Below are 13,265 nucleotides of genomic sequence, written 5' to 3' on the forward strand. Positions count from 1 at the left end.
TATTTTTTATTGATACCTGGTGTCAATAACAAAATACCTTCTGCATTAGGAAAGTCAAAATAAAAATATAGATGAATCAAAACTAGATAGACATACCATAGCTAAAAGAAGACACAGAAAACATCCTGAAGGTAACTGCAGGGGCAACGGGGCACAGAGGCCAGCATTGTTCATGGATATGACTGCATGATCTCTCACAAGACTGCTTCAGACACACTGACTGACTCAATAGCATTGTACTGTGGTGCTGAACACAAGTTTGTGTGTTTTGCAGTGCAAAAGAAGGAGTTGAAATGATATGAAAATTAGGGAGGTACATATTTGCAAAGATGCAAAAATGAGAAAATGAAGCATAGGATTCCATGGGCATTAAAGAAATCAGTGCAAACAGGAAAATATCATGCTGGCAACAAGCTTTCTTGACTGATGGGTTGCCCCTTTTTTTTCAACAGCCTGCACTAGTACACAGTCCCTTGAAGATCACCTAGTCCAGTGCTATACTCAAAATATGATCAGCTAGCACAGGCTGCCCCAGAGCACATGCAGTACAGTTTTAAATACCATCAAGGATGGAGAGTCCACAGCTTTTCCCAACAATGTATTCAGCACTTAAACCACTTCACAGTATAAAGATGTTTCCTGATATTCAGAGTGAACTTCCCCTGTTTCAGTTTGTGCACATTGCATCTGGTCCTGTCACTGGCTACCACAGAAATGAGTCTGGCTCCCCCATCAGAAATTTATACACGTTGATAAGGTTCTCCCCAAGCCTTCTCTTTTTACAGGCTAAACATACCCAGCCATTTCACCCCAATCCCTTAGAAGATATTCCAATGCCTTATCATCTTTAAAAGAAAAGGAAGACCTAAGGAACTACAGACCAGCGTAGTCAGTGTAGTTCAATCTTTGTGTCTGTCGAGATCATGGACCAGATCTCCCTAGAAACTATGAGAAGGCACATGGAAAATAAGGAGGTGACTGGTGACAGCCAACACGACTTCACTAAGGGTAAATGGCACCTGGCAAATCTGGTGGCCTTCTATGATAGGGTTACAGCTTTGGTGTATGAGGAACAGCGACTGACATAATTTACTTGGATTTATGCAAGGAATTGTCTACAGCCCTGCACAAAACTTTGTGTCTAAACTAGAGAGACGTGAATTTGACAGAGGCGCAAATCAGTGGACAAGGAATTGGCTGGATGATCACACTCAAAGAATTGCAGTCAGTGGCTTGATGTCCAAGTGAAGAGCAAAGTGGCATTCCTGAGGGATTTGTTTTGGGACCAAATCAGTTCAATATCTTTACCGATTTTATGTTTTGTACTTTCCTGTACCCCTTTCAACCCTACACATGCATGCAAGTTTTGACCTCAGAAACCAGGGGTAGACAGTCTGTACTTCTGTTCTGAAAATAACAGACATCTATCCCAGCCACTGAGTGCTCACTGTCAGTAGGGTGCCCTGACAAAGACCTGACTAAACACACTTAGCAGGCAAGTAGATACTTGTCCTTTGATTTAAAATTGGCAAGTGACTCAAAGTGCTTTGTTTCCTCTTCCACCTGATGCATTCAGCGCTGCTAGCTGCTAGGATTCCATTGAAGATATTTTGCTTTTTTGTGGTTCAGACAAGGAGAAATTACTGTTTAATAATGAAAATCTGTTGCTGGTGATTCAGCTGATCTGGTATCAGAAGTCTTAATGTATATGTCAGGTTTTCAGTGTAAAAGTTTCTGTGAAAGATGCCATCACCTAGGACAGTTCACATCTACTGGACTAAGCTAAAATATATTTATAAATTCTGCCATATTAATTTATTCCTAAAGATGCTGGATTGCGGTTGGAAAGGGTTCAATGAATATATCATATACATGTATATGACCGTAAAGCATTCTTTGAGTGAGCAGGGCTTTTCTCCACCATGAGAAAGTGGTTTCTGTTATCAAGTATTTTATCCAGCTTATCTCACATCCTGGTTGGTCCTCACTGCAATGGGTAGATAAAGCCTATGCCAGTGGGAGCAGCCACATGGTAAGAAATTCTCTAGCTAAACCATATGATCGGATTACCAGCACAGTGAAACTAGACTTACATTTTAGTGCTCATTCTAATACTAATTCTAGCTTAGGGCTAGACCTTCCCCCCATACATTATTAATGCAAGTGTTAGCATACATTATTTATGTAGGTGTTAGGAAGAGCACTTCAGGGTCAACTCCTGATTTGTGACTTGATTTGAATTCAAAACTTCACTAAATTAAAATGAATTTTCTTTTTGCACATGAATGGGAGTCTGGTTGGGAGCAACACCTGGTTTCTTCCAGATACTGCTATCAAAGACAGCTGCCCAGTTAGGGATCCATGAGTATTGCCACAGAAGGTCAGTGCATGCAGTCCAATATCCTGACTGCCATATTAGTGATTCTCAAATATTTCAAAGGCAGATGAAAAACTCCCTAATTTTGTGGAATAATCTCCTCAAGAGTGGCAATCTCCCTCTGACTTCAGACAGCAGTTGGTGTATATCAACTGAAGTATCGGGCTTTGTTTGAAAAAAAATACAAATTATTAGCAATTATGAAAAATGCATAAATGCTAAATTCTTGTCTAATATTATAACGATAGACTTTAAAAGTTAAATCCAGATTATGTGAAAACTTTTTTAGGAGTATTTCCTTTGATCTGTTTCAATAACACTAAGGCCAGTTTTGTAAGTAAAGATAGCATCCTCTAATAGACCCAACTGGTACTGCTGGAAAAATCCCAGTGTTCCTACATTACTTTTTTCAACTACTTGGATGGTTAAACAAGATTGCTACCTACAAAACTAGTCTTGCCTACACCTTAAAAAAACATCCAGCTATAGTAACTCTTCCCTTAAGAAAGCATTGTTATTCATTTGCATTATCTGATGCCAGCCTGCACTTAAGGATCTGTTTCCACACGATTTAATAAACATGTTAATTCTGGGTTGACACAAAGAGAAGCTGTCACTCTCAATAGCAAACAGGGCTTTCTCAAGAGTGGTTCAAATGTAAGGGGGGAGTTGCTTGGCACTTGCAAGCTGATTTGGCTGGGAAGAAAGCTCTTGGCAGATGTTTCCTTTCCAAGGATTCCCTCCCCATCCCCCTGCCCTCCCCCCTTAATTTTTCATCTCGTAATGTTTGGTTCTGCATTTCTGGCACAGCTCATAAAAACTCTGTCACTTGGTGACGGCTGCGTGTGTGCATACAGCGGTATTTCCCCCTTTCTGGGTCGAAAAGCATACCACAGCTACCACTTAACTACAAAGTGGGACAAGACCCAGGGGTATTTATCTGTTTCTCCTTCCTCTAGATTCCTGAATTTCACGCAAAGTACAGTAACACTCTCCACAAAGGTGCCAGCTGCAATGATCAGGGGACCTAGCTTTGTGAAAAAATTAACGTCATCAATCACTCCTTTGCAGGAATGCATAGTACATCTCCATGCACTACATGAAGCAGGGGAACAAGCTGAAGCAGAGAATGGTCTGCAGGCCTCCTCAGCACTCTGGCTCACCAGCAAGAACAGGCAATAAAAATCAGAATCTGGAGAACACATGATTAATGAGATGTCAGGCTCCCATATGGACACTTACTTCCTGCAGGTCAGTCTTCAGGCCACGTCCTTGTACAAAGTAAACAGAAATGAAGAGACAGGAGAGGTGAAAGCTTGCCAGTCACAAAAAGAGGCTCATACCACCTTGAGCCTCTTGCCATAATTGGTTCTGCTCTGCTGGCTAACACAATGTAGAAAAGATGAGGGCCATTTCCAAGTTGGTTCGCTGTTTAGTGGCTCAGGTACAGCACTTAGGCTGACTTTGGTGGGGAGAGCACCAAAATTCTTGGCACCATACTGCACACCTCACTGCTAGCTGGGCACTTAGGCTGGCAGGATCATGCACTACTGCCCAGTGCTCCTCCCACATCCAGTGGGAATGTTCTGAACCTGAGCTACAGCATGCAGACAGAATAAATGTGGGTCGTGCATACACAAGCCCGTTTGTGTCCTTGCTCCTAACCTCACCGTGTACATGTAATATTAGACATATGCAGAGATCAGCAAAAGAGCTGTGGGAAAAGCAGATTCACAAGGCTGAAAGCACACCTTAGAATACACTTCAGTGATGGGAGTGGCTATGCATCTCAAGTCTTTGCTTGGAAGAATAAACTTCATGTTCAACCAGTTTACCCAGAAAAGGTATTACCCTATGTGTATCATCAAATCTCTTGTAAGATAATTTGATACCATTAAATCCACAATACTAAAGCACCAGACAAAAGACCCACAGATCTTGGGAAAACTCTGGGTGAAAGCTGAGATTTTTCTTCTCCTTTACTAACATTTTTGTGCCTCCCTTTCAAACCACTTCAAACGTACATACAACTTGTCTACTCAATCTGACCTCCAGGGAGGGAAGGGATGTTTTCCAAGGAACATAATTCCTGGAATATGAAGCAATAAATAGACTATTGACAATTCATGTTAAGAGGATGATATTGGATTCCTGTCTCCCCCTCACACCTGGCATTACCTCAACACACCTTCTACCACCCATTCCCCTCTATGGACCCATGCACCCTAAAGTTCCCATCTGACTGAGTCCTCCACCTTCTGCTGGCATTTTCCCTGGGCACCAATCAGCAGGACAAAGGGAAAGAAAACAATGCACTCCCAGACTCCTTCCAGTGCAGGGAAGCCCTTATTTTCAGTCCTCAGAGGCATAACACTAATGCCATGGGGCTGAGTGATACACAACCAAGCAGTGCTGTGTGCACCTCACCTAAAGCAGCTGGGACCAATCTGTGCACTAAAGCAAACCGATTTTGCTTATCTCAGAAGGCACAAGTTGGACTGAAATGTTTCCCGTGGCTGAGGCATTTATAAGGTCTTTCTCCCTTGTGGAATTTGCTGCAGTTGGTCTGAGCTCTGATACTGAGATTTTAATGCAGAAACAAACCCTTTGGCCTACTTTTCAAGCTTGGAGGAAGACAGAAGCTGTGAGCTCTTTGCCATACTGTTGAGGAAAATACACTTTTCCCTGCGTGAAGAAAAAAAATGGTTAGGGGATTCAGACTTGGGGAGAGGATGCATAATTTAGTTTGCAGCTAAAAGCTCCTATATGAAGGATGCTCTTCTAAGAAACAGTTAAAAAAAATTGCCCAAGCCTCAAATCTAAGCCAAAAACCTAAGGTAGAAACCTAAATCTAAGGCAAAAAAACTATTGGGAAATAACAGAGAGATGAAATCCTTACCCTGCCTTTTTGGCATACAGTCTAAAGCGGAAGCCTGGACTGTTGTAGTCTTGTCCTTTCTCCAGTTTTCTGCCCAAAATTTTTGATTCTGAGATTTCAGCTAATTTCTCAAGGTCTTTGAACACTCTATCTGAGGAAGAAAGACTTTGATTTGTTCCAATGAGACAAGCTCACTCATTATTTTTAAATGTCTTTTCATACAAACTGTCAAAGCATCTTCTAGGCAGGCCCTGATTTTCTTTTCATTTTTAATAAGAGAGAAGGCTATGATAGACAACAAGTAATCTTAATTCTACAGTAAATGTTTTTCTTACCAAAATAATGTCAAGTGCACTTTAACTTATATTTTCTCAACTACATATACACATTATTTCGCCGATTGCATCACAAGCTACGCAAACAACTTGACTGAGTAAAAATCGAAAGAAAAAATAAATCTTGAGTAGCATTGCAGGAGAGTTGGTTAAAATTCACATAACAAAGTTCTCAAGCTCCGGGGAAAAGCCTTGAAGCGTTTTCTTAAGAACTGCGTCTCGTCACCTGGAGAGGGAGAACCCTCGGGCCGCGTTCCCGTTATGCCAGCAGGCACGGCACGGCCAGCAGGCGGTTTTCCGGCAGGAAAGAGGTTCGAGACTTTTGCGGAGAGAAACCGGCTGAGATCCTGCTGGGACAGCGGGTGCTTTGGCCGGGACCCCGCGGAGCGGGCGAAGGCTCAGCCTGGCAGAGCGCTCGAGAGCGGAGCGGCGCCGGGGCTGGGCCGGGCCGTGTGCCGGGGCTCACCGGCCGCCTGCCGCCCCCGCCGCGGCCGGTTAACGCCTCTGGCCGCTGCGCCCCGCCGGACACAGCGCCCGGCCGCCCGCGGCTCCGCGCTCCATCCCGCCACCCTTCCCTCCCTCCTTCCCTGCCCCGCCCGCAGCACCGGCTCCCCCTCCGCCTGCCCGGCCGGCCCGGCCGCCGGCGCTACCCAGGATGCTCCGCGCCGGCGCAGGCGCGGCCGCTCAGGAAGAGGAAAATGGCATAAACAACCCCGAGCGCCGGGACCGCTGAGGAGGAGGAGGCGCCGCCGCCCCGGGCCGCGCGGCCCCTTTAAGAGGCGCGGAGTCGCCCCCTCCTCCTCCTCCTGCCCCTTCCGGAGCCGGACCCGGGGTGACGGCGGTCCCCGCGCCCCTTCCCCCTGCCCGCCCCCTTCCCCATGGTGCCGACCCCGGCGGCGGGGCGGTTGCCATGAACAGCAGCGGCCTGCCCTGCTCGTCGCCGTCGCCGGTGGTGGGGCCGCCGCCGGGGGCGGGGGTCGGCGTGGCGGGTCCGGCGGCCGGCGGGGCGGGGGCCGGCGGTGGCGGCGGGGCCGTGAAGCTGAAGTTCTGCCGCTACTACGCCAAGGACAAGACCTGCTTCTACGGCGAGGAGTGCCAGTTCCTGCATGAGGAGCCGGGCGCCGCCCCCGCCGGCCCGGGGCCCGCCGCACCCCCCCTCGGCGGGCTCCCGCTCGGCATCCCCCCAGCCGCCGCCGCCGCCGGGCCGGGCTACTCGGCGCACGGGGCCAGCGCGGGCCCGGCGGCGGCGGTGGTGGGGCCTAAGAAAGCCGAGCTGGGGGCGGGAGGCGGCGGAGGCGGCGGCGGCGGGGGGCTGGATGGCCCGCGGCTGGCGAGTGAGTGCGGCGGGGCGGCCCGGGGGTGGGCTGGGCTGGGGGGGCGCTGCCGGGAGGGGGCGGCGGGCGGCGCGTTGTTCCTCATCCCCGGCACGCCGCCGTGCTGCCGGAAACAAATAACAACAGCCGCGGTGCTGGCGGGGACCCCCGGACGGCTGCGGCGTCCCGCAGGAGACCCGGCCCGTAGCGATGGGAAGGAGCGGGCAGGTGTTCGTGCGAAGGGACTCCTCCTGTGTGGCTTCAAAGGGCTCCCGGGCGGCTGTCCATCCGTCCCTCTAGCGCTAGGCTTGGTGCATGTTCACAGGTACTCCCTGCCCCAAGTCAGGCCGGGAGCGCTTGCCGGAGCGGTACCCTCGGCTGGGCTCTCCGAGCAGCGTATATTGAGCTCTTGGAAGTTTTAAATGCTCCGGCTAAAATGCAACGTTAAAATTCCCAAAAAAAAAAAAAAAAGTTAAATTGCGGTTCACCTCATCGTGAGAAAGAATTTCTTTATGTTGACGGTGGCAGAGCATTGGAACAGGCTGCCCGGGGAGATTATGGAGTCTCCGTCTGGAAATATTCAAACCCCACCTGGACAGGTTTCTGTGTAACCTGCTGTAGATGATCGTGCCTTGGCAGGGGGGTTAAACTAGATAATCCCCAGATCCCTTCCAACCTTAATGTTACTATGATTCTGTGGTAGATGTCTACGTTATTTGCTACTGCAGGCAGAAATTGTTTCAGATTTATTTTCTGAGGTTTTCCAGCCCTCATGCATAGCCCGTTTTCCAATGGTGAGAGTTCAGATCGCCTGTATGTCATGCAGAGCTGCACTGCTGTTGCTGGCCGGTGCATCCTCCTGATGTGCAGGCCGATAGTTAGATGAAGCTTGCAGTAAACTGATTTTAATAACTGTTTGTTTTGTAGGTGAAGCAGCATTTGATAGGCTAGGAAAACACACTCCTTCAGAAAAGCCGTGCCTCTTTACATGAGTATATTAAGCTTGGCTGCGTTATTGATTTTTGACACAAACCTGGCAGTTATTTACATTAAATGCTTTAGCTACTAAATAGTTGCCACCGTATTTTTCTGAAATTAAGATGCGACCGTGCTGAACATGTAGGTTTTTAGTGCTTGATAAATCTTTCATGATCCTGCAATTGTTGTTTTGCCAGGTGTGGTGAGGTTGTGCCGATGAATATTAGTTCTGTAGTTGGTAGCTTCTCAGTGTCTTAGCACAATGCTGTCATGTCTCCTCTTTCAGGAGGAGACTGTAATAAATTGCATAAGGCTTTCTATTAAAAGTCTTCCAGATTTTTGTTAAACTTAAGTGATTCAAGCTAAAGGCTTTCTTGCCTTTTTTTGAATTTATTTTTAATTAAATGGAAATACATTGGAGGGATTCAGCAGCAATAAGTCAATCATTGTTAATTTTTCTTTTGGACGGAGTTTGGTGTGAAACACACTTTTTCCCTGTGTGAAAGAAAATACTTAGGGGATTCAGACTTTAGGAAAGGATGCATAATTTAGTTCACAGCTAAAAGCTCCTATATAAAGGATGCTCTTCTAAGAAACAGTTAAAAAAATTTCCCCAAGCCCTGAATCTAAGGCAAAAATCTTTAGAATTTGTGTGTGCTTGGGGTTTGGTACTGCTGAGCAGTTAAATTACTTGAAACACTTGCTTCTATTGGATGTGCTTGCTGCAGTAGTACCCAGTTGAGGAGCCCACTACGATGCTGTCAGTGGTTGCCTGCTGGGAAGGCCACATTGCTTGTTGTAGGAGGTAGAAGCTTCAACTGGTAGAAGATCTTGAAGGACACTAGCTAGGAAAAAGAGCACAGAAATGAAGGAGAGGGAGATTTAATTTGAAAAGCCAGGAAATGGGCCTAGTCTCACTTCTAAACTTCCTTGCTTTGGGATGCATTTGTGAAAAAAACAATTATTCAAAATCTGAAGTTGATATGTATAGATACTGACAAATTAATATCTAAATTCCTTGCCTTGCTGATGGCCTGTAGTGTTAACTGTATGATTTCCAAATGGATGGAATGAATGTGTCTTACTTCCTACAACCACAAAAATAAAACTAAGTCATATTAAAAAGTTCTGAGGTTAAGAATATGAAATTGGGAATTGCCAAAAGTCACCTGACTGTACAGTCACTGACAGTCTAATTCAGTATTTAGTGGTCTTAATGTGACTGTGGATGCCACCTTCTCTTTCTCCTTCCTCACTGGACTCCAGCCTCATTCAGTGCACAGAGCAGATAATGCTCATTGACTAATTAACTGAGTAGTCCTATTTATTGTTAAAAGTGGGTCAGTGCCTCATTCTAACATGCGTGTTACTCTAATCCTGCTTTGAGTAGAGGATTATTAATTTACTTATAGGTTTTTCTGTGGTGATCACAAGGGCTCCCCAAATACCAACTTATTTTCATTATAGGGGTGGTAGGAATGCTGAGTGATGAGGGGATTGTGAACTGCAAGAAGTATTCCAGTGTGGAAGTATTTCAGTTTTAGAGTATGAAGAGGAATGAGCAGCTGACATCCTCAGAGCTAACCAGGAGGAGTTTCTCAGGTGATATGTAGTTAAGCTGTTCTGTGCCCATAGATGTTTTGAGTGCTAACATCTGACATGTGAAGTGATCAGGTAGTCTTGGAAGAAAACTCTGCTTTAGATTAAGTACAAAAAATTCCCCATCTCTGGATCAGATTCATCTCCCCCTACATACATATGGCTGAAAGCCTGCTGGGAAATCCTGCTTTATCCTTGCCTTGTTCTTATGCTCTTGTCCACATAGCTACTGCTGTCCAATGTCAGACATCAGGTAGTGGGCTTAATGTGGCTTTGGCTTGATGGTGTGGATTTTATGTTCCTGGGGAGCAGGACTGACCATGCATGTCCATGAGCCTCCCTACTCTCAGAAGGTAGCACTGCTGCCCACTGCCCCCAGACTATTTGGAATGGTGCACATGTTCAAAGCACCATTCCTGCTTCTTCCATCAGAGGTGAGTGCTCTGCATGGCTCACCTTCTGAGAGTAAGGTGACCAGCTGATTGCATACAGATAGGAATTGTAGTTGATACTGCCTATCTAAATTTTTTTTTTCTTAAATAATCATTTTTACATAGAAATTCTGTGACAAAATAAGGTGGAAAGGAAAAGAATACATTTTTTCCAACTTTGGTAGCTGCTTAAATTAGCACATGGTACTTTTCTAATAGATGTATGTCCCACATGTCAGAAGGCTATAGGAGCAGAGATGGGGAAATGACTGGTACTTGCTGCTTAGGGGAAAGTATATGATTAATTAACAGGATTTAAAGGAATAGCCAATGGGAGGATGGGTAGAGGGCGTGGTAGCATGAAAAATTTCTTTCTAATATATGTCCTCTGTTCTCTGTGGCACTTTGCAGCTTCAGTAAGCAGCAGACCAGCAGCCTGCTTTGCTGCATGCTCCTTCCTATGCCATCATCCCTTCTCAGTGCTGAAGGAAGCTCTAAAGGGAAGCACTGTAGTATTAAAATGTAACATGCCTATACCTAAGTCAGACAAGTTAAAGTTGCACAGACAGCTGCCATTGTATTTGTTAGCTTTCAGGTAGTTGAACAGGTGTAATATTCTTTTGCATGTAGACCTCGTACTATATATTGATAGATACAAGCTGAAGTATGGCTCCAAATGTTTGCTACAAATTTCTGCCCCATTTTTGCTGTGAAGTTTATAATTAATACATAGTACTCACCCTTTCTTCTGGCTTCTGATTCCTGAAAAACACTGAGGTGCTGAGCTGAGGAGTGCCACGTGTGCCCTGGGCCCAGTGGCAGCTGCAGAGCTGCCTGTGAGGAGCTGGCCACAGCAGAGGTGCTGCTGCTGGATGAGTTTCCAGTGCCAGAGCCTAGCCCAACCTCTCACTGTGGCATGTTTGCATCTGGTTCTCTGCTAGAAAGCCTTTTGCAAAGCCCTCCTAGGAAATCTGTGGTTAGAAAACAGGCATGTGTTTCTGCAAGGTGGCATTTTTCTATGGCTGCTGAGAATAGCCCATCTGTGAATAGACTTTATAGCCAGCCTGTGAGAAGGTGGAAAGGGACATTAAGACTTGGCCTGTGTTGGGTTGGCCTAATAAAAGCATTATTTTTGTTTTCACAGCCCTAATAAAAGCATTATTTCTGTTTTCACAACCAACCACCTGCATGTTGTATCTAGTCAGGGCAGTAGTGGCCACTGCTGCAGCAATTCCATATGCAATTGCTCCATGGTTAGTTTAGTGAGCATTACAGCTTAGGTTTTGTGAAATCCCTAAATACACTAGGCTTGGAGTGGATAGATATAGACATTTATGAAATTTCTGCTTTTTAGAGGGTATTAAATTCTTCACCAGTACACTCCTTTTTAAACAAGATAAAGCAGCTGATATAGAAAAAATGGAAAGATAGCTATTCATGAAAACTGATACTAAAGGTAATCAGTTGGATTACACTTCATAATGCCGTGAAACTGGGTTATTCTAAATGTGGATTTTTCTAATCTTTGGTAGCATCTCAATATTTAAGGTTTAAGTGTTTAGAAACAGTAATAAGCAACTTTTAAGTGAAAGTATAATTGCAGTATGTCACATACTCTTCACTTGTCCTGGGGTTTGTTTCTTCTCCACTTCTCTGGAGAAAATGCATATTATAGTAAAGGCTGAGAATTCTTTTTCCAAACATGTTTGTACTTTCTGTGAGTGATGCTGTATTAACTCTGTACCTCACCTGGCTTTCTTTTCTTTTAGCGGTACCTCCCCTTTAATTTTCATTATGCCTTTTCCAGGACTTGATGGATCATACAATTTGTTTTGTTTTGCTCGGAATCTTTTTAAGAAATGCAAAAACAATTTTTAGTGTTTGGTGTCTGATACAACTGAGAATTGAAAAGCAAAACCAATAACCAATTATGGATGCATTAGAGGAAGTTAAAATTACTGAGTTTGCTTACTTGCTTTGCCTGATTTCTGGAGCTGACATATGAGATAATTAGACAGGGGTTTTCTTTTTTCTTTTATGTGTTTCATGTGGAAATAAGAGAATCACATAATATTGTGAGTTGGAAGGGACCCACAAGGATCATTGAGTCCAACTGTTAAGTGAATGGCCTGTAGGAGGAAAATTACTCGGGGAAGCTGAGGAGAATGAGAAATTTTTCCTTTTTTTTCTATCTGCAAAACTATTTGGGACTTTAAGGGCAGTGGAACTTAAAAAATTACACTATTAATTTGCTTTGATTTTATCTGCTTATATACCTCATGAGATTTTCTTATTGTATAGGAAATCATTCAGAGTCCAAATATTTCAAAAGAATTGTGGGTATCTGAGGAGTATTGGTAATTACTTGTTTCTGGTAGAACTCACCTTGTGTTGGGTACTGAAGAATACTGTAGCACTATTACTGTTGTCATTGTTTTCCTGCTTCAAAGGCTAACGTGAAAAGAACTGTGAGTGTGGGGGTAGTTATGTCTAGCTCTCTGCTATATCTTAATAATTAGAAGCTTGTTGTCCAAGATTGAGGACATCCCTGTTTAATTTCTATCTAGCAGGTATTAGAAATGGCTTTTTTTTAGCTAGAAGTAGGCCATCAGGAATGATTTGAATGTCCAGAGAATAGCCACTCTGAGGTTTCCATATGTAAGGAACCAGGTAGAAGCAAATTTAGACTGCTGTGGGAGAAGTGGACAACTGGTAAGTGAGGCCAGGGGGATAGACACAAGCATTTCTGTAGAACCTCTGAAGCAGAAAAAATAATCTTGGTTGTGAGGCAGCTGATGAAAAGGGGTCAGTGCAGGGATTTAGATAGTAAGCTGATGTGGCTGATGTTTTCCTGATTTGTTGCTTTCTAGTAAAGATGTAATGCTTTACGCCACCAGAAAAATGGTGTGGTGAATCACAATGTGTGGACGTGAGTTGAAATTGATTATGCTCTTTCATGTGTGTGTAGGCTTCATGAGTCTTTCAGTAGTTAAAAAAGTTCTAATTATGTAGTTGTCTTGTCTGATCCTCAGATATTTTGTGCTTAGAAATTACTTGTATTTTTTTAATTTGCTTTTTAACAGCCTTTTACTCCTGATCTTTTTAAAATTTGAGAATAGAGATTTAGAAGCAAGGCACAGATGTATAAAAGTGAGAGCAGAGGCCCACGTTATACAAGTTGTTGTCAAGTTGGTCATACAATGTGTGATTCCTGTGGTTTATGGTAGAGTCACTCAGCTTCATTTGGTCCACTGCTGAGGCAAATGGCAGGAATTTTCTTTTAATTCTTCCTTTTATGCATTCTCCCCAGCTGCTGTGAAAAATATCCTAATGCTCTCTTTAGGTTATCTGTAC

General features: G+C 44.4%; 1 protein-coding gene across 4 annotated transcripts in view; it reads left to right on the forward strand.

The window, feature by feature from the left end:
- Positions 1-6,262: 6,262 nt before the first annotated feature.
- PAN3 (poly(A) specific ribonuclease subunit PAN3) overlaps positions 6,263-13,265 on the forward strand; it is a 96,289-nt gene continuing 89,286 nt past the window's right edge. For 3 of the 4 annotated variants that reach the window (XM_056488209.1, XM_056488046.1, XM_056488291.1), the window contains exon 1: positions 6,264-6,924. In XM_056488209.1, coding sequence (XP_056344184.1) covers positions 6,501-6,924 — 424 coding nt within the window. In that variant the 5' untranslated portion in view covers positions 6,264-6,500. Of the gene's footprint in view, positions 6,925-13,265 lie in introns of all 4 variants that reach the window. The other variant, XM_056488126.1, reaches the window with a different exon arrangement.

This window comes from Oenanthe melanoleuca, chromosome 1 (genome assembly GCF_029582105.1).
Source record: "Oenanthe melanoleuca isolate GR-GAL-2019-014 chromosome 1, OMel1.0, whole genome shotgun sequence".
NCBI classification, from domain to species: domain Eukaryota; kingdom Metazoa; phylum Chordata; class Aves; order Passeriformes; family Muscicapidae; genus Oenanthe; species Oenanthe melanoleuca.